At 40.1% G+C, this 19871-nt stretch overlaps 1 protein-coding gene, 1 non-coding gene and 1 pseudogene across 5 annotated transcripts in view; 1 reads left to right on the top strand and 2 right to left on the bottom strand.

Moving 5' to 3' along the window:
* Dennd5b (DENN domain containing 5B) overlaps positions 1 to 19871 on the bottom strand; it is a 116534-nt gene that overhangs the window by 70093 nt on the left and 26570 nt on the right. For all 4 annotated transcript variants that reach the window (XR_015047537.1, XM_029478754.2, XM_021165869.3 and 1 more), the window contains one exon: positions 10799 to 11465. Coding sequence is in view for 3 of the 4 variants with exons in the window: in XM_029478754.2 (XP_029334614.1) it covers positions 10799 to 11465 (667 nt within the window). In the remaining variant the exon portion in view is untranslated. The remainder of the gene's footprint in view (positions 1 to 10798; positions 11466 to 19871) is intronic.
* On the top strand, positions 12691 to 15730 carry LOC110296455 (nucleoporin SEH1 pseudogene; annotated as a pseudogene).
* Positions 15969 to 16072, bottom strand: LOC115031470 (U6 spliceosomal RNA). Its single transcript, XR_003837090.1, has one exon. It is a non-coding gene; the product is annotated as a U6 spliceosomal RNA (small nuclear RNA).

The raw sequence follows: 19871 nt of genomic DNA, 5'->3' as shown, positions 1-19871 counted from the left end.
TTGAGTTTCATGTGTTTTGCAAATTGTATCTTATATCTCGCTATACTAAGTTTCTGGGCTAATATCCACTTATCAGTGAGTACATATCATTTGAGTTCTTTTGTGATTGTGTTACCTCACTCAGGATGATGCCCTCCAGGCCCAACCATTTGCCTAGGAATTTCATAAATTCATTCTTTTTAATAGCTGAATAGTACTCCATTGTGTAAATGTACCACATTTTTTGTATCCATTCCTCTGTTGAGGGGCTAGAATTTTTATATAATGTACCGGATTATATACTTTCCAGACTTCCCAGGTCCACCCCCCACCCCCACTCTTGTGACCTTCTCCAAAACAAAAGCAGAAAAAGAAAAAAAAGAAAAGAAAAAAGAAAAAATTCCAAATCCAATTTAAGTTCCCTATATACTTACTAAAGCATGGTCAAACTTGCAGTGGCCAGCCCCTTAAAGAAAACTGAGTCCTCCCTTACGCCTACTTTCACCAGCAGCCAACTGCTGTGAAGAGCTGCACTTCAGTAGTACCCCTATCACAATGGTTTCCTTCGACAACCTCTCCTTACATCCAAGGGCACCAGGCATGAATGTGGTACATAGATACACATGCAGGCAAAACATCCATTTACATAAAATAAATGTAAAATTAAGGAAAATTTACATTACATTTATTTATGTAATTAATTTATGTAACTGGGGAAGGGGTTAGAAGACAACATTACAGAGCTGGTACTCTTCTACCCCTATGTGGGTCCTGAGGACTGAATTTAGGCAAGCACCTTTTCCTGCTGCGTTATCTCACCAACCCATTTTTCCACCTCTCCCTATTTGAGGCAAAGACCTTTAATAGATATTGTATTTTACAAATACTGGAGAATCATGCTCTACTGCCTGAACTGGACGCATGCTGGCACCACGATTCTGCAGACTCTTTTGCAATTCAACCTGTAATGAAGGAACCTTTCAACCTATCTTTACTGAACATAATTAATTTGAAGAGATTACCTTTAATAATCTACAATATTGTAGGAATGCAGGTTAGTAGTAGTGCATTTATCTCCCTAATATTCATGAGATGCTGGCTCTATCTCTCTGTCTCTGTCTCTCTGTGTGTGTATGTGTGTTATTTTGTAGATCACACAATAATAGTGCTTGTTATTCTTTTGAAGCTAAGTCGTACAGAAAAGAATGGCTTAGATGTGAATACCAGATCAGTCTGTAGAAACATCAAGAGCTACCTGTGAGAGATCAGTTCTAAGACATCAGTATCTGATTTTATATTTCTTTCTCCATCATATGCCAGATAATGTGAAAGGCTTCCAATCCATTCAGTTATTACAATTGGTGGGACTCTAACCACTTTAACAATGAATACAGACAATAAATTAACCTTTGCCAGCAGAGGGCAATGGAGACACACCACAGGGGAGCCGGGTAGGTTTTTGTTTGTTTGTTTGTTTGTTTGTTTGTTTTGCTTTCTGGTCCCAGAGTGCAATCTGTCTTGCTATTGCTGTATGGGTATTTGAGGACATCTGGTGGCACACTGCTATGCCACATGCCAAGAATGAACAGTCAACAGATGATACCTCTTATGGCCCTAAAACAATGTATATTCAGACCTCACACCACAGTGATATTCAACAAATCCTGTGGGTCTGTTCACCAGCCACAGAAAACATGGGTCTTGGACTTTGCCTTCTGTTAGATCAGTGACTAAGGACCAGCTCTGGTCTCCAGGCAACATACTGACAAGTAATCCACTGGTCTTCTCCATATTTTATGAATGGAATTTCTTCAGAGAGGTATTCACTACAGCTCTGGGTATGGGCTCTCACTTAAATGTTTGTGCTTCATTGAGTATCCTTCAGAGTTTCTTTATAGCCTATTTTCTAATACAGTTTAGTAATAATTCATATTACATTCCTCTGCCTAAATTACGTTATGGTTTCTGTTGCCTAGCTGAACCTCAACTGAAAGGTAAAGAGATTTGAGCAGTCAAACTAAATTCCTATCAAGTTGGCTAGTTTATTTGTGGTTGGGGGAAAAACAACAGTCTCCTGGAAAACACTTTCTCCAGGTAATGGTGGATTGTAATGTGGAATATTTTCTTGCTTTATTTATAGAAACACCATGGGAAGTAAAAATAAATTACACATTTTTCTCTCCTCCCCTGGACTTTAAAAAACAGGGCTCATTTTCCTTCCACTCCTATTTCCTCCTTGTAAATGCTCTATGGCCAATCTTTTCAGTTTTGAATTCTCTACAAAACTGGTTGATATATCATACTTTTTAGTAATGAAATCAATTTGCAGAAAGACCATTTCTTTTAACTGGATCAAGAAATAAGACGCAGGGGCCGGTAATCCAGTCATGCAATGCTTGTCTAGCATGCGCAAGGCCTCTGCATTCAATCACTAACAGAAAAAAATAAGTGAAAAAAAAGTTTTTCTTTAAGCACTTTTTGCATGTGATATGTGTAAAACATGTGCATGTCAGAGGTTGATATCAAGTGTCTTCCTCAGTTGCTTTCCATTTCATTTAAAAGATAGGGTCTCTCCTTGGTAATCACCACTTTGGCTACACTGGCTGACCGACCTCCAGAGACTTGTTTGTACTACTCCCTTCCTCATAGCTGAAGTTACAGGTGTGTACCATTGCAACTGGCTTTTATGTAAGTGACAGGGGTTTCAATTCGATACTCATGCTTACCTGGCTGAGCTAACTTCCATTCAGCATTATCTTAGTCAGTGTTCTATTGTTGAAGAGTCACTATGACCACAGCAACTCGTACAAAGAAAAACAATTAATTGAGGCTAGTTTACAGTTTCAGAGGTTTAGTCTATTATCAGCATGGTGGGAAGCCTGGCAGCATACAGGCAGACATGGTGCTGGAGAAGGAGCTAAGAGGTCTATATATTTCCTCCAACAAGGTCACATCTATTCCAACAAAGCCAAACCTCCTAATCCTTTCAAATAATGCCACTCCCTAAGCATTTAAGTATATGAATTGATGGGAGCCACTATTATTCAAACCACCGCAAGCATGCATATCCATCCATCCATCCATTATTTGTTTGGTTTTTCAAGATAGGTTTTCTCTGTGTAGCCCTGGGTGTCCTGTAACTCATTCATGTTTTGTAGACCAGGCTGTCTTCAAACTCAAGATCTTGAGGGTTGGGATTAAAGGTGCATGCCATCATCCCTGTCCTCATCCAGCATTTTAAGATAAAATATATATTTTTGTCCCCAGTGATTCCAAGAGATGGATATGTGATAGCAGTTCTTTTTCAAGAATTATCTACTTTATGTATATGAGTCATGAGTCCACTGTAGCTGTCTTCAGACACACCAGAAGAGGGCATCAGATCCCATTACAGATAGATGGTTGTGAGCCACCATGTGGTTGCTGGGATTTGAACTCAGGACCTTTGGAAGAGCAGTTGGTGCTCTTACCCACTGAGCCATCTCTCCAGCCCTGATGACAGTTATTTTAAGACAAGCCTCAACAGGGCACATGCAGCTTTTCATGATTTAGCTCTTGTTTGCTTTAGTTCTCACCATTACCTTACAGGCAGCCAAACTCCTGTTGCAGGTCATTCTGTGACTAAAACATCTTCAAAGGTTTGTGAACCTCTGTATATCTTCCTCTTTGCAGAAATGTTCCTCCTTGTATGTGGCAAAACTTTTTCCTTTAGAAAATCTCTAATACTACTGCTAGAGACCTTTACACTGATCCTTTTCTTTATTTTCTTTTAAGACAGCCTTGGCCAGAATTCACTATATAGACCAGGCTGGTCTCAAACTCACAGAGATCTGCCTGCTTCTACCAGCCTGCCAATGCTGGAATTAAATGCTCACACTACTACACAAAATTGACAACTCTATTTCTAATCTCAGAATCTTCAGCATGGCATACAGGGTTTACTACATTGTAATTAGCTGATAAATGTATCTAAGGCATGTAAAATGAAATACAATGTGCTTGGCTGTTACAAATTAAAATATACTGTTATAATTTTGCCTAGAATATCCACTAGGCTCCAATGGATGGCCCTGCTTAAACTTGGCGAGTCACAACAAAACAAAATACATGAACATGTATTCGTGTACCTGGTGTTCTCTTGCTAATCGTATTATCCCACCCCCTAAAAACCTGTTTGCAGTGTCCTGAACACAGGCTAAAGGAGGCCTGCCCCCAGCTAGATTTGACTGGCAATAAAGAATTGCTGTACAGCCAATAGCTGGCCAGAGGGAGATGAGGCAGAACCCTTAAAGCTGCGTGGGCTAACACACAGGAGGAGGAAAGGGAGAATCACCATGACTCAGGAGAGACAGATGAACAGATTTAGAGCTGCAGAGGGGAGGTCATCTGAAATGTAGGAGTAAAGTGGGAGTGGCCCCCGGGAGGGCTGCCCAGAAGTGTCCTGGGCAGCAAAGACCAATGGGCTTCACAGAAGGTAACAGGGCAGCAAAGTTAAAAGTAGATTTAAAAGATGTTGAGCCAGGAGTACCGAAGGGAAGGTTATGCTAGCCAAGGGAGGCTTAGAAGTACACAGACACTGAGCTAGTAAGGCATGTTAGAAATAAGATAATGTATGTGTCTTGCATTCATGGATCCAAAAATAGCTCCTAGGTGGGTGCACGTATGCGACCTGCCAGGAGCCAAAGCCAGTGTAGCAAAAACTCATCACTACAAATATGGGACAGGGACTTGTAGAGAGGAGGGGGTTTGTTGGGGGTGGGAAGGGAGATAAGAGGATGGAGAGATGGGAGTAACCAGAATGTATTATAGAGTCAATCAGATGAGCTCAATGGTGTAAAGTGTTTGCTGCACATGCCTGATTCCCAGGACCAGTGAAAAGAGAGAGCTGACTCCCAAAAACTGTCTTCTTACCTCTACACCTATACTGTGCCATATATATTTCCTCCAACAATAAACAAAAGACCTTGAAATCTTAAAAAGAGTGTATTAGCACAGCAGTGCAAAGATCTTGTCTCAGAGCTAAAACCTCAAAGCTGTCTTCTGACCTCTGCATGCATACCATGGCTCACATGGGCCTGCACCACACCATACAACAAAAGAGCATTCACACACAGTCATACACTCTTCTCCCCGACCCCCATCTCTCCTCAAAAGTCCTGAACACAACCTGAGCAGGTGAGATGTCCCAGTGGCTAAACATGAATGACATGCAAACTTAAAGGCCTGAGTTTTATACTTGGGGAAAAAAAAAAAAGCTGTCTGTGGTGGCACTCACCTCGCTATATTTCTAGCACTGGGACACAGCTCAGTTGGTAGAATACCTGCCTAGCATGCATGAAGGCACAGGTTCAATCCTTAACACCATATAAACTAGGCACAGATACACATCAGTAACCCTAGCACTTTCAAGGTGGGAGCAGAAAAATCAGAAATTCAAAGTCATCCTTGATAACATAGAAAGCTCAACGCTGGCATCTGCTAGTAAGATTGTCTTTTAAAGAATTTTTTCTTCTTTTTTACAATAGAAATTGAACCTAGGACCTCATATATGTTAGGCAAGTACTCTATCACTGAGCTATAGTTCTAGATCAGTTACCTGGCTGCTATTCTAGAGGACCTGAGTTTAATTCCAGCACCCACATGGCAGCTTAAAACTGTCTGTAACTCCAGTTCTAGAGGATCTGATGCCCTTTTCTGGTCTCCATGGGCATTGGTGGTAAACAGACATAATATGTAGGCAAAACAGTCATATACATAAACTAAAATAAACAAATCTTTAAAAAAAAACCCAAGATATATTATATACACATATGAAATTATAAACAAAAATTATAATAAAAAATAAATAATATAAAAAAGATGTTGATGAGTTTAAACAAGGGTCTTACACATAGCACTCTGGAAGGCAGATAAAAGATATTTTAGTTAATATAATTTATATAAGTTAATACGATTTTAGTTAAAAATAATTTAGTTAAAAATAAAAGCACTTTATATTTTCCTACCATTAAGGAGTCCAATGAAGTTTCTTTGTTTGCTTATTTGTGTGCTTTGTTTTGTTGTCTCAGTTTGGAGAATTTTAAAGTGCTAAAAGTCAAAGCTATCAATAAGAAACATGAATTATGGGGCTGGAGAGACAGTTCAGTGGTTAAGAGCACTGGCTAGTCTTCTATGACACCTGGGCTCTATTCCTAGCACCCACAAGCCAGCTTACATATAACTCCAGTTCCAAAGGATTTGATCCCCTCTTCTGGCTCTGTGAGTATTGTACACATGTGGGGCACATACAAACATACAGAAAAAGCATACACATAAGATAAAAAATAAAAATTAAATAACATAAACTACAACCTGCATGAGCCATAATTAAGATTATGACTAGACAAAGGACTAGTATCTCTTGGCACAACTCATTATAAGAGGCCTAACTCCTAATTCAAAGGTGCATGTAACATGGTCAGGGATAGAGAAAGATGCCTCTGGAACAACTTCACAGAGCTGTTTCATATACTATGGTACCAAAATCAGTTAACATAGGCTATAATTAGAATAATAGGATATTTAAGTGTTAAGAGTTACACTGGATAGTGATGGTACAGGTCTTTAATCCAGAGACAGAGGCAGGTGAATCTTTGAGTTTAAGGCTAGCCTGACCTTACAGCTAATTCCAAGACAGCCAGGGCTACACAGAGAAACCCTGTCTTGAAAAAACAAACAAACTTAGGGTTGATGGAATTATGGTACAAGTCTGAAGTGAATTAGAATATTTAAACAAGGTTTCCATGTATGGTTTATGGGAATGGTTCCTCTATGTAATATACACTATTATAGGCAGAAGTTATGTAAATTCACTTTTCAAGCCACACTAATTAGGCATGCTAAATGGGATTGAATGAGTCAGAGTTCATAAGCAAACAGGATGACCTAGAAGCTGGAGTGCAAATTCTCAGTACAACAGCTTTGGAGACTATGCTAGATATCTGTACCTCCCTGGAAGTACAGAATTTCCATTTGAGGAACAACTATGAGCTTGTAATTGGATATTAAGCCAAACAGATACCATGGTTGAAGTACATCAAGTAAACTTGAATCCTTAAATTCTCAGGTGTCTTGTAAGGTCAGAAAAACTCTGAAGGGAAAGTTGCATAATGAAATGGGATAGTTTATACTTGATCTCATTAGTGCTGGAATGCAAAGAGATTTATAAACTGCAGAGCATTTCTTTTCCTTTAGGACTGGTTAAAACTGTGTGAGAATCTGTCAGGTTCTATTATCACTTCTCAACGGACCAAAAAAAAAAAAAAAAAAAAAGGGCTGCTTCGTCTATGGATGGCAGCTTCAAAGCAAATGAATATATCCTATTTAGAAGGTCACTATGACAATGAAGAAGCTAAAAACAAATCAGCTCAGCTGCCTGACAAAATCACATGGTGTTTCTCTAGTAGTGATAAAAGAGCAGGCACAATGGTAAACATTCTTACATCTGAATCTCTACTAACTCATGACTTGGTCATATGGTCAGATAGATTGGGCAGTGTAAAATTAGACTATTAAAGGCCTGCCTGCATAGGCATCCCATATATCTACCACAATTGGCCCAAACAAAAGTCTGCTTTACTGAATTAAAAAAATACCACAAATAGAGCTAGTCATGGTAACATATGCATGTAGTCCCAGCCCTTGGGAGGTAGAGAAACAAGAATTAGAGGTGTTCAAGGTTATTCTGAGATACATAGTGAACTCAAGGCCAGCCACAACTACATGAGACTCTATCTCAAAAGAAGAAAAATTTTAACAATATTAATATTATGTTTATCATAAAATAAGTCTAATAGTAGACATACTTATTGGTAGAGCACTTGCATTCAAGGCAACTCCCAACCCATGCAAAAATCTAATAATAAAACAGTAGTCAAAACTGGTCATATTCTACTGCTTTTTGGTTCAAGGTCATGGAAATATAGTTGCTATAACCAGAGCATTAGGTTCATTTTTATAATTGATGAACCATGACCAACAAACTGTATCTACTTCAGCATGGCTAGCAATATATAATAAAAAGACTTCCAATATTTTCAAGAAAACTCCAAGTAGCTTCTACATTAAAACAACTGGTAAAGAAGAGTGCCAAAGGACCAGCAGAGGAGTCCTGCAGGGGCACACAGGAACAGGAACAAGGGTTGGTGTAGGCATCGGTAACTACTTATTTCTTATGTGAAAAGACAAAGGAGGTAAGCAAGCAAGATCCAAAAGTGTTCTGGAGGCTTTATATATTGGAGCCAAAGTTAGACAGTGGCATTTAAATTCCTGATCTTTTATATTTCCACTACTCTTTTGAAAAGAAGACCATACTTCCAGCTCAGACTGTCTGGTTTCAAGCAACCTTTGAGCATTCTTTTGACTTAAGGTACTTAGAGGCTTGACTTCCTGGGTGCATTCTCTACTTAAAAATTTATAGCTCACTTTCATTGAAGAAAGACTGTGATGTAATTATTTTCTAGATAATAGACTGAATCTGTCTAAGTAAATTTTGGACTAAATTACAAGTCAGCTAATGAACATTTTCATCATTGAAATCCATCTACTTACGTACCTCAAGAGACGAGGTCTGGTAGGGGTGGGAGGTGGAGGGATGGGGACATCCTTGTGGAGATAAGGGGTTGGGGAGGAGGTATGGGATGGGGAGCAGTCAGAGGGTGGGCCAAGAGGGAGATAAAATCTGGAGTGTAAAAAAAAAGATTAAATAAAATAAAATAAAATAAAAATAAATTAAAGAAAAAAAAAGAAATCCATCTACTTAGATTCATTTTGGATTTTCTCAGTAATGTGGTCCTTGAAACATCTTTAAATTTTACTGCATATATTTATCAAGCAACATCAAAATATATTTATCATATATATATACTGCATATATTTATCAAGAAACATCAAAAACAGTCTAAGAATTCTATACAGGTCTTCTCATTTAACTTTGACAATTAATCATGGATGGGTGGCAAAGACATCCCTAGAGAGATGAGGGGCAACACTCCTGAAAATTAAGTATCTCACCTACAGAAGTTATAGTTAATAAGGGACAGAATAGAAATTTGAAACTAAGATTTTTATGACTTCTAAAATCAATATTGGTTAAACATTTTTTAAAAGACTGTTTTCTTTTTTAAAAAATTGTTTATTTATTTAAATTTTTTATTTATTTACATTCCAAATATTGCCCTCCTTCCTGGTCCACTCTCCAAGAGTTCTTCACCCTCTCCCCCCTCCCCTTTGCCTCTGAGAGGGTGCTTCCCCTACTCCCCACCTCTCCCACCCAACCACTCCCACCTCAGCCCCCAATCCCCCTACCTTGGGGCTAATTAGAAAAAAAGAAATGATTATTTTCTTCTACGTGTAAGAGGGTTTTGCTTGTATGTATATCTGTGCTTCATGCGTGTGCCTAGTGACCTTGGAGATCAAAAGAGGATCCCAGATCTCATGGAACTGGAGTTATGGGCAGTTATGACGTGCAGTGTGCGTGCTGACAACCAAAACCAGGTCTTCTGCAAGAAGAGCAAGAACAAGTGCTCTTAAGCACTGATGCATTTCTCCATCCTGTTTAAAAATTTATAACCCTAAAATCTGGAATCTCTGACCCTGAGAGCTGGTATCACGCACTTCTCCAATCCTACCATCTCTCCAGGGAGAACAATAAAGCAGGGCAGGGTTACTAAGTTTTTCAGCTACAAGCAGGCAGTGTACTTGCAGGCAATGATGGGCACTAAGAAAATGAGAGCAAAATAATGAACTTAGGTAAGCCATTAGAGAACTCCCCATAACAAAAGGCAACATTGGAACATATTATCAAAAAAAAAATTATGTAGGGTAAACTGAGAAACCTCAGGGAGGGCTGTCAACACACACACAAGATGGGGAAGTATAAATATAGCCTGCTTGGCTCAGTTTCACTTATAATTTAAAATAGAAAAATAAAAAAGAAAAGTGAGAAAAAAAAAAAAAGCTGACAGCAGCAGCAGAGACTGCCAGCCTAAATACAAGCTAGCAAAAAGCTAATCCAAATGCCATAGTATTTTCCAAAGTTTCAACAATGCACATGGTCCACAATTCAGTACCTATTATGACACAATAGCTCTATTTTTTATGTAAATTCATATGCAGATGGAAATAGGTATTGTAGTCTAGGTTCATTATCAAAAATACATTAGTGAAGCAAAATTTAACTTGTTAGTATCTTAAATAAATCAGTGTTGGGATAAGAAGATACACTAAAGATAGTGCCTCCTGGGATTGGAGGTTAAAAACACAACTACCCACAATATTAGCGGATCTATTGCTAGGTCTGGGGCAGTCCTATCTGTTCTCTACCTGCACATCTCCTCTTTCTACTCATGAAATACTCCTACAAGCAGAGGCTCAAAGTTTTCCGCCAGAGTAAACATTTCATTTACTCCTTTCAAATGCCACTTGAATTTTCATGTGACACTTTACCAATTTATAAAGAACAGAAAGTCCATTAGTCACTTACAGAACAAGTCTCAATGTATCTAATGATGATTGCATGTACTGGAAAAGGGTTATTTTCATTAAAAAATAGATATACTCACACTGGTCAACAACATAACCCGTTTGATCCCTTGCTGTGTATGTCTGTAGCCACTGATACTTCAAAGAGAAACAAACTACAACTTTCCATCTCATCCAAGCCCACTCTTTTAATGCAAAACTGAAGAGACTTCATATCATTATTTGATTCTATAATGAAACAAAGTAGTTCAGGGCGAAAGCACTTTTTTTCAGAAGACAAAGTGCAAAGGACACCTACCTTGTGAGTAGAGAAGGGTCTGCATCTCTAAAAGAACACAGGTGAACACTTGCACTAGGTTCTCTAATCCCAGGAGCTCACAGGCCTCTCGAAGAGGGTAGTCAGAAAGAGGGAGTTCATTGGGCCCAGGCCTCTGGCAGATGACAGGTTCATAAACACCATAAAATTTCAGTGACCTCCCAGGAGGCGGAAGGGGCACCTCGTAGAGAATATTGTGGATGTAGCTCTCAAGCGGCAAGGGTGGTGGCTGCTGTGAGGTAACTGCCTTGTGAAGTTGGAAGAGGAATTTCTTGCAGGCTTGCATGAAAGGCAGAGGTGTGATCAAGCAGATACTTTTTGAAACATACAAGGTGTCTCTGTTGATGTCATAAGAGTTGTATCGCTGGAGTTTCAAAAGAGAGGTTGCATCTCCCTCATCAATACTACTTGCCAGTGAGTCCATACTGCAAGAGGATGAAGCGTACACACTGCTGTACTGCTCAGCGTTATGCATCTGGTACAGTGTCTGCATGGCTGTACAGATTTGCTTACTTGTAACTTCTTCATAAAAAGTGAGAACAAAACCATAGGTACGAGAACCATCTTCCCGGGTAATTATAAATGAGTGGAACTGAGGCTCTTTATTGTCAGCTTGTGTTCTGAAAGACAGCCCTTTGGGCATGCACAGCTGTGGAGAAATGGGGGGAAAGCATCAGAACGCAGTACAGGCATAACTAAGGAGGGGGTAAGGGGGAATGATTTCCTTTTTAAGAGGATTCAAAGGACAAGTTTTATCCAGATTTAACTTTATGTATTTTATTTATATGAACACACAGTAGCTGTCTTCAGACACACCAGATGAGGGCATCAGACACTGTTACAGATGTTTGTGAGCCACTATGTGGTTGCTGGGAATTGAACTCAGGACCTCTGGAAGAGCAGTCAGTGCTCTTACCCACTGAGCCATCTCTCCAGCCCAATAACAGTCCTAAATTAGAAACGTAGTGTAAGCTCTTCCCTTACTTGTAGATAAAACATTCTCAAAAGAAATATATGTGGGGCCAATTTGGCTCAGCAGGTTAAGGTGCTTGCCTCCAATTGTAAGCCTCACAACTTTCGTTCAAGTCCTGGGACCCACATAGTAAAAAGAGAACTGACTCCTACAAGCTGTGCTCTCACGTCCACACCCATGCACACACACAAACAAGAAATGTAATAAAGATTTAAAAATAGATGTATAGACATAAATGGAAAAACTGTTCACTGCATGGGTATTATACAAAGGGTTTTATATAGAAGACAAGAGCCAGGGAGATAGCTCAGCAGGTAAATACGGTTGCTGTCAAGCCTGAGTTCTGTCACCAGAACCCACTCTACTGCAGGCTGTTTTCTGATTTCCACACAGAGTGATATGCACATGACAGACAAACGCACACACTCAAAACCCCACACTAAACACATGTAAAGTATTTTTTAAAAGAATGAGAGCTTTGCCGGGCGTGGTGGCGCATGCCTTTAATCCCAGCACTCGGGAGGCAGAGGCAGGTGGATTTCTGAGTTTGAGGCCAGCCTGGTCTACAAAGTGAGTTCCAGGACAGAGAAACCCTGTCTCGAAAAAAAAAAAAAAAAAGAATGAGCTTTAATTTGGACTTAGTAACCCAGTTTAAAAAAAAAAAAAAGCTCTGACCTGGAAAATGCATGAAGACAGAGTATGCCGAAACACTTACAGGTATTTCTTTGAGACAGGGTCTATATCTCTGGCTGGTATAGACTCCCTATGTAGAACTCTGGAACTCAGAGATCCAACTACCTCTGCCTCTGGAGTACCAGCAGAGCTCTCCCTGTGGGTGTGGATGTGCCTGAGGAAAGGTTCTAGGAGAGCTGGCCTCACCACTTGTCTGCCTTCAGATGACATGGGTATGGAGGCAATGCCCTCCCCTCACCACCTGCAGCAGTTGGGATAGCTGGCCCTCTCCCTCGCCAGCTACAGGCCTAGCAGAGCAGTGCTGAAGAGCTCGTCTGCTGGTGCAGATCAGGGAGAAGGGGCACACTGACTAGCTCAGCTACTATCAAGGCCCAGATCTAAGGCTCTGAGTTGGCCCACCCCAAAATCTATATTATCTGTGAACACTTGGGATGCATGGAAGGGCCAGTTCTGCTGATCCAAAGCTGCAGGATCTCTGTGACATAACACCAGGATACCCAGGAATAGTCCCAGTGAGAATTCAGTATTAATGGTGTTACAGAAACCAGAGATCTTTAACTAGGCCAATGACTTGTTGGAATGAACATTTGCAAGTGAAGATGTGTAGAGAGAGGGATATACTGTGGGCCACTCTGTGACATACTACAGCTTCCACAATGAGATGTTTTCTAGGCTTTTTTTTTGTTTGTTTTTGTGTGTTATTTGGGGGGATGGAGGCTGCAAGGGTGAAGGGTGGATATGAGTCAGACTGAGGTGCGTAATGTGAAACTCATAAAGAATAAAAATATGAAATAAGTGTATGCCACCATGCCAACCTTAAGTACTATTTTTATAGTGATTATGACAGTGTTTTAGGGAAAACAGGCAAAGGTTCTTTTGATTGGTAAAAAAGAAGTTAACAGAAATAAAAAACAACAGTTATCCTACGCAGGACAGAAAGAAAATTCAGAAGACATGAGAAGGTGCTGGAGAGATGGCTCAGTGGTTAAGAGCACCGACTGCTCTTCCAGAGGTCCTGAGTTCAATTCCCAGCAACCACATGGTGGCTCTCAGCCATCTGTAATGGAGTCTGATGCCCATTTCTGATGTGTCTGAAAACAGCTACAGTGTACATAAAATAAATAAATCTTAAAAAAAAGAGAAGACATGAGAAGAGAAAAAAGTTCTCCTCCTCCAGAGTCTGGTTGGAGTCTCTGTCTTGTGAAAATCAAGAATTCTAGCACATGGGGTTGGAGAGATGGCTCAGTATTTAGAAGCAATGGGTTGCTGGGTTGCTCTTCTAGAGTACCTGAATTAGATTTCCATTCCAGGCATGAATGTGGTGCAGACATAAATGCAGGCAAAACACCCATATACATAAAATAATTTTAAAAATTATCTTCCTCTGCAGCACTTGTGATCTAGGGTGGTTTTGCTTTGTCAAGCTGCATTGCTACCCAATCCTGTCACAATCTTATTCTTTTTTTTTTTTTTTTGTTTTTCGAGACAGGGTTTCTCTGTGTAGCCCTGGCTGTCCTGGCACTCACTTTGCAGACCAGGCTGGCCTCGAACTCAGAAATCCGCCTGCCTCTGCCTCCCGAGTGCTGGGATTAAAGGCGTGCGCCACCACGACAATCTTATTCTTAAGTTCCTTGGCAACCCTTTGAGATATTTCATGATACCAAACATGTACATTTGGCTTTGTCTATTTTATTTTTTGTTTGATTTTTTTTTAAGACAGAATCTCACTATGTAGCTCTCACTGTCCTAGAACTTACTATGTAGACCATGCTGACCTTAAACTGAGAGATCTACCTGGCTCTGCTTCTGAGTGCTCAAATTAAAGGGGTACACCACCACACACAGCAATGTGTGTCTATTTTAAAGACACTTAGTGTAACTCTCCCTTGAAAAGTACATGGGTATACTTGGGTTTATTTTACTCTTTCCCTGAGCATTTCTATGTTAAAATTTTCTTAATATATACCAAATTCATACAAGTCAGTCATGAATCTTCTCTAAGGACAAAGTCAAGGATTCTAGGTCTGTGTGAGTAAAAATCTCTTATTAAAAGTTGTACTTCTGCTGGACAGTGGTGGCGCACATCTTTAATCCCAGCACTTGGGAGGCTGAACGTCAAGGTTTAACAAATACCCATGCCCTCAGAGAGGTGGTTCCCCTCTGCCTCAGGAAGGTCTGAGATAAAAGTTAAGGAGGAGAGTGGCATTGTACTGCTAGTTGGAAGACACACAGTTGATCTGTATAACATCTGACACGGACTCATTCTGAATTTGGACAGGTTTGGGCTTCTTGTTCTTCTGGCTGCTACATGGAAAGAAATAGCAGGAAAATCAAATGATAAACTATGAGGACAGAGTCACTGGGTGAAGAGGACAACTCTAGCAGACATCAGAACATGCATTACTAACGTGACATTTGCTCCAAAGCATATGGGTCTGTTGTAGCAACCTGTTCAGCAGATGGTATAGTAAGAAAATGTGAGGCACCAGATGTTATGAGTCTCAGCCAGTGGTCTCTGTAGAATGAGATCTCATGTTGTAAGTTGAGCCTGTAGCTGTATTTCTTGGAACACTTCCAACTCTATGATAGCTATGAGGGGTGATAACTGTAGTCCAAATACAACAGCTAAGGTTCAGAGTTCTATTACAATAAAAGCACCATGAAACGTGCAAAGCCGAAACTCTTATGACAGTCTTTGATCATGTTTATGATAGTATACTTGCTCCAAATTCGGGAAGATCTTCCCACATTCTGGCAACAGCAACCCAACATGTAAGAATTTTAAGATTAAAACTTGTGAGGAGAGAACTTACTTCTGGTGGTCCAACAAAATTTGAAATTCATACTGTGGCTCAGTTTGATAACCATACTTCTCAGGTCTACCAGGTAAGTCGGAACTTAACAAAAACAATGCTAGCATCTTCAGGAGATGACAGCTGTGTAAGGTTGTGGGAAGGTAATTACATGGCCAATTAGAAGTGTACTGGTATTCTGAAAGGTGCCAGGAGTCCAGCAAATGGGAGTTCTCAGCTGGGAAACTCAAATCCTTCACTAAGCTCAAATATTCATCAAAGCTTCAAAACTCATTAAACAGATCTTCTGCTGGCTCAAGGCACAGCTGGGAACAAGCTGGGGTAACTGATGTTTTACTGCTTGTGGCATGGATACAGGAGTGGAAAACAGACTCTTTCCCTGTATCCCCAGCACCATTTATCTCTCCCAAGATACATCAGCAGCCTGCTCACTAATAAAAATACAGTGTATGTAATTTTTTTGCACCAGTTGATTGACACTATAAAATGGAGAGGCTTTTTGTTGAAACAACATCACCAAAACAATTGTTTGTAAATGTTCTTGAATCCTGGATTAAAAACTAAAAAGATTGTAAATATTGTCATAAATATTTGGGAGGATTTTGCCATGGAATGAGTGAGTTTATTATGCACGTAGCAAGCAAAAAGAAGAGATGACAAGTGCAGCCGGATAAAAAATATGGAATGCTTTACAAATTTGCATATCATCCTTGCGCAGGAGCCATGCTAATCTCTGTACTGTTCCAATTTTAGTATATGTGCTGTTGAAGCGAGCACAAGGGAGAATATTTTATTCCTTTAGAAAATGTAGGCATATGTCTTCCATTTTCTAAAACAATAAGCCAAAATGATAGGTTTTTATAATTTTAATCTGAAATTGAATAAATGTTTTTCATAGATTAAAAAAAAAAAAACTAGCTGACTTGAAGCTGTCATGTTGCATGGAAGACCAAATGAAGAGACAGCAGTGTCAGCAGTCTTAGCCACAATCCTAGCCTAGGAGATAGACCTGTGAGCACTAGTCCTCCTAGTCATATGCCTAGCCTAGGAGACAGAACCGTGACCAGTCTATGAACCACTCTAATGCTAAATACAGAAGAACATGCCAAACTTGCAGATTCCTATACTATCTTGCTTACTTACTATTTTTAAAACACATTCATATATAGCCAGGCTTTTGACATGTGTCCAAAGATGGTCTTGATTTACTAATACTCCTGTTTATGCCTCCCCAAATGCTGCAATTAAAGGCCCGTGCTACTGTGCTGTTGCGTGAAATATTTAAAAAGCAATCCATGTTACACCAGCATGGCACTGGTGGACAGGCCTGCCTGTTCTCAGCCTGGCAGACAGGCACTATGGCTGGCTCATTTTGTATTAAAGGATTTGTTTTTATTTGATGTGCAAGAGTGTTTTGCTGTATATATGTACATACACCATGTGCCTGCCTGATGCCCAAGAGAGTCTAAAGAGTACCAAATCCGCTGAAACAGGAGTTAACGGTTGTTAGCTGCCATGTGAGCCTGGATCTTTTATGAGAGCAGTAAGTGCTCTTAATTGCTGAGACATGTCTTCAGCTCCCCAAATCTTCTCTTTTTATATCAAGTAGGCACTATGACCAATGGAGGAGCTAGAGAAAATACCCAAGGAGCTAAAGAGATCTGCAACCCTATAGGTGGAACAACATTATGAACTAACCAGTACCCTGGAGCTCTTGACTCTAGCTGCATATGTATCAAAAGATGGCCTAGTCGGCCATCATTGGAAAGAGAGGCCCATTGGACTTGCAAACTTTATATGCCCCAGTACAGGGGAATGCCAGGGCCAAAAAGTGGGAGTGGGTGGGTAGGGGAGTGGGGGGGAGGGTATGGGGGACTTTTGGGATAGCATTGGAAATGTAAATGAGGAAAATACCTAATAAAAAAAATAAAATAAAATAAAAAGAAAGAAAATAGAGTAAAATACAAAGGCACTATTTTTAAAAAGTTAAATTTAACTTAATTTTTTTGTTTTCATGTTTTTTATTGTTGTTACTGTTGGTTTTGATTTTTGGTTTGTTGATAGGGTCTCATGTGTTCCTGTCTGGCCATGAGCTCTGCATAGCCAGCCAAGGATGAACTTGAATTTCTGATCCTCCTGCCTCTATGTTACAAGTGCTAAGATTATGTCACTATGTAGGCTGAAGACTCAATTTTATTGACAGGATTTCCTAATATCTAAGCTAGAAAATCAAAGCTCATAGTGTTTTTGAAAAGTGGCCACATATATAGTTAAGGGTTTGTAGCTTTCTTAAGAACACATTCAAACATTTACAGGAAAAGCTTGCCAGAAGTTATATTCAAAGGAAGAAAGACTTCCTATGCCACAGATAACAGATGTAAGAATTTTTCTTACATGCTTTTCTACAAATCAAAAGGACAAGATATGTATTTATAATCTGGGAGTTGTGAATGAGAAAACAAGATGAGGCTTTTAAAAGCCAGAATTATATAAATTACCAGGAAACAAGACATCCCTCTCAGAAAACCTGAGACGTAAATCGTAATTTGCTTACAATGGCTCAAGTATCTTGTTAACCCAGAATATTGTATTTTCTAACGATATACTCTTCAACTCACAATAAAATAACTAAAAAATAAAATGTGTCTTGTAACCAAATATTGGACGGTGCTGTCCACAGCCCTCCTCTAGCATGATCAGCCAGTGTCCTTAGTTACCTCCCCTTCCAGGCACTTTGGCTACAATTTCATCAGATTTATTTATTATTTATTTAGCTGGCTGGTTTCTTGAGAGTTTCATGTAGCCCAGGCCAGAATTTAATTTATGAGTAAATGTGGATGATAATGAACCCTACTGCCTGCATTTGTTAAGTACTGGGATTATAATTTTGGCTTGAGGTTTAGCAAGTCCCTCTTCCATATTCTATAATTCTAATACTCCATATTCTTTTTCCTCATTAGCCTATGAAAGAAAAATTATTCAGAAAACCCAATGGAGCCGGGCTTGGTGGCACACGCCTTTAATCCCAATACTCGGGAGGCAGAGGCAGGCGGATTTCTGAGTTCGAGGCTAGCCTGGTCTACAGAGTGAGTTCCAGGACAGCCAGGGCTACACAGAGAAACCCTGTCTCGAAATAAATAAATAAATAAATAAATAAATAAATAAATAAATAAATAAATTCCTTAAAAAAAAGAAAAGAAAACCCAATGGGACAGCTCACTTTGCCCTCTTACCTTCTTTCTGCCTTCCTTTCTTTAGTAAACCATTATTTTATCTTGTGTATTGCATCAGACTTAGAAGAAAAATATGAGAATAATTCTTTACTTAAGTGATTTCATAGTCTAGCAGGAAAGACAGACATAAACTAAACTGCTATGGGAGATGCTCAAGGTGCTCCAGGAGCGAGAAGAGATCACTCAATTATGTAGCTTCAGATATGGTTTTGTACTCAGTAGCACCTGACGACAAGGACAGGGAAGAGAAGCAAACAGGGTCTCCTTATTACTTAGTCAGGGTTTGAGTATCTACCACTATGTGTTAAGTTAGGGTTCTAGCAAGGAATAAGAGAAATTATTTTTTTAAACTTTTCTTTTCACATCATGTACCTCAATCCCGCTCATCTCCTTGTCCCTTCATATCTATCCTCTACCCTTGCAATCTCCCCCATAAAAGAAAACAAAAAATAAAATAAGAAAATAATTAAAAGAATAAAACCTCGGTGTGTCAGAGTATATATTCTTTTACCCATACAACTTTACTTCCAAGTGTTCATTGCAATGAGTCACTGGTCTGGTTCCAGGCCTCTGGATTCTGCTACACTATCAATACTGGATCCTCACCAGGACTCCTCTTGGATATCCTGTTGTTGAACTGTGCCATGGAGATCCTGTAGCTTTGGATGTGAAGGGCCAGCCTTTTTACATACTCCAGAGGTTCATGGATGAGGTAGATGTTGGGGTGGGGCAACCAAAGCCCTGGATCTGGGCCTAGCTGGTAGCTGAGCTGGTCAGCCTGCCAGATCTCTTGTGCCTGTGCCACCAGAGCCAGCTCTCCTGTCTGTGGCAGCCAGAAAAGAGCAGACTGGTTCTTCTATGCTCACACCATTGGGGCCAGCTCTTTTATACCTACACCACTGAGGCCAGCTCTCCCTTACCTACCACCAGGGCCAGCTCTCCAGCACTGTCCCAGTGAGGGGTGGGGCCAGCTCTCTGCAACATTTATACATCAACAGTATCCCAGGCAGCAGCCCAAACCAGGGACTTCCACAGGGCCAGGGACTTCAACACAGGCTCTTGCTGCTGAAGGGCAGTGGATCCAGATGTAGCCCTCAGAGGCAGCATGGGTGGGACATTACCATGGCCTGAGGTGGCAGTGCAGGCTACTCCCATCAGGCTGTTCCTCACCACTCTCACATTTCCAGTTCCACCTCTCTTCACAGAGCACAAACCATTCCACTTCTCCCATTTCTCTCCCACAGATTTGATCATTGTGGTGGCATTGCAGGCTGTGCCATGTGGCAGTGGGTAAGACTCTAAGTGAAACTATTTTGTCCCTTGTGATGTCAACATTATAACAA

Source organism: Mus caroli, unplaced genomic scaffold (genome assembly GCF_978045245.1).
Source record: "Mus caroli unplaced genomic scaffold, Mus_caroli_1 scaffold_7, whole genome shotgun sequence".
Classification (NCBI taxonomy): domain Eukaryota; kingdom Metazoa; phylum Chordata; class Mammalia; order Rodentia; family Muridae; genus Mus; species Mus caroli.
This window is presented reverse-complemented; position numbering and strand designations above follow the sequence as displayed.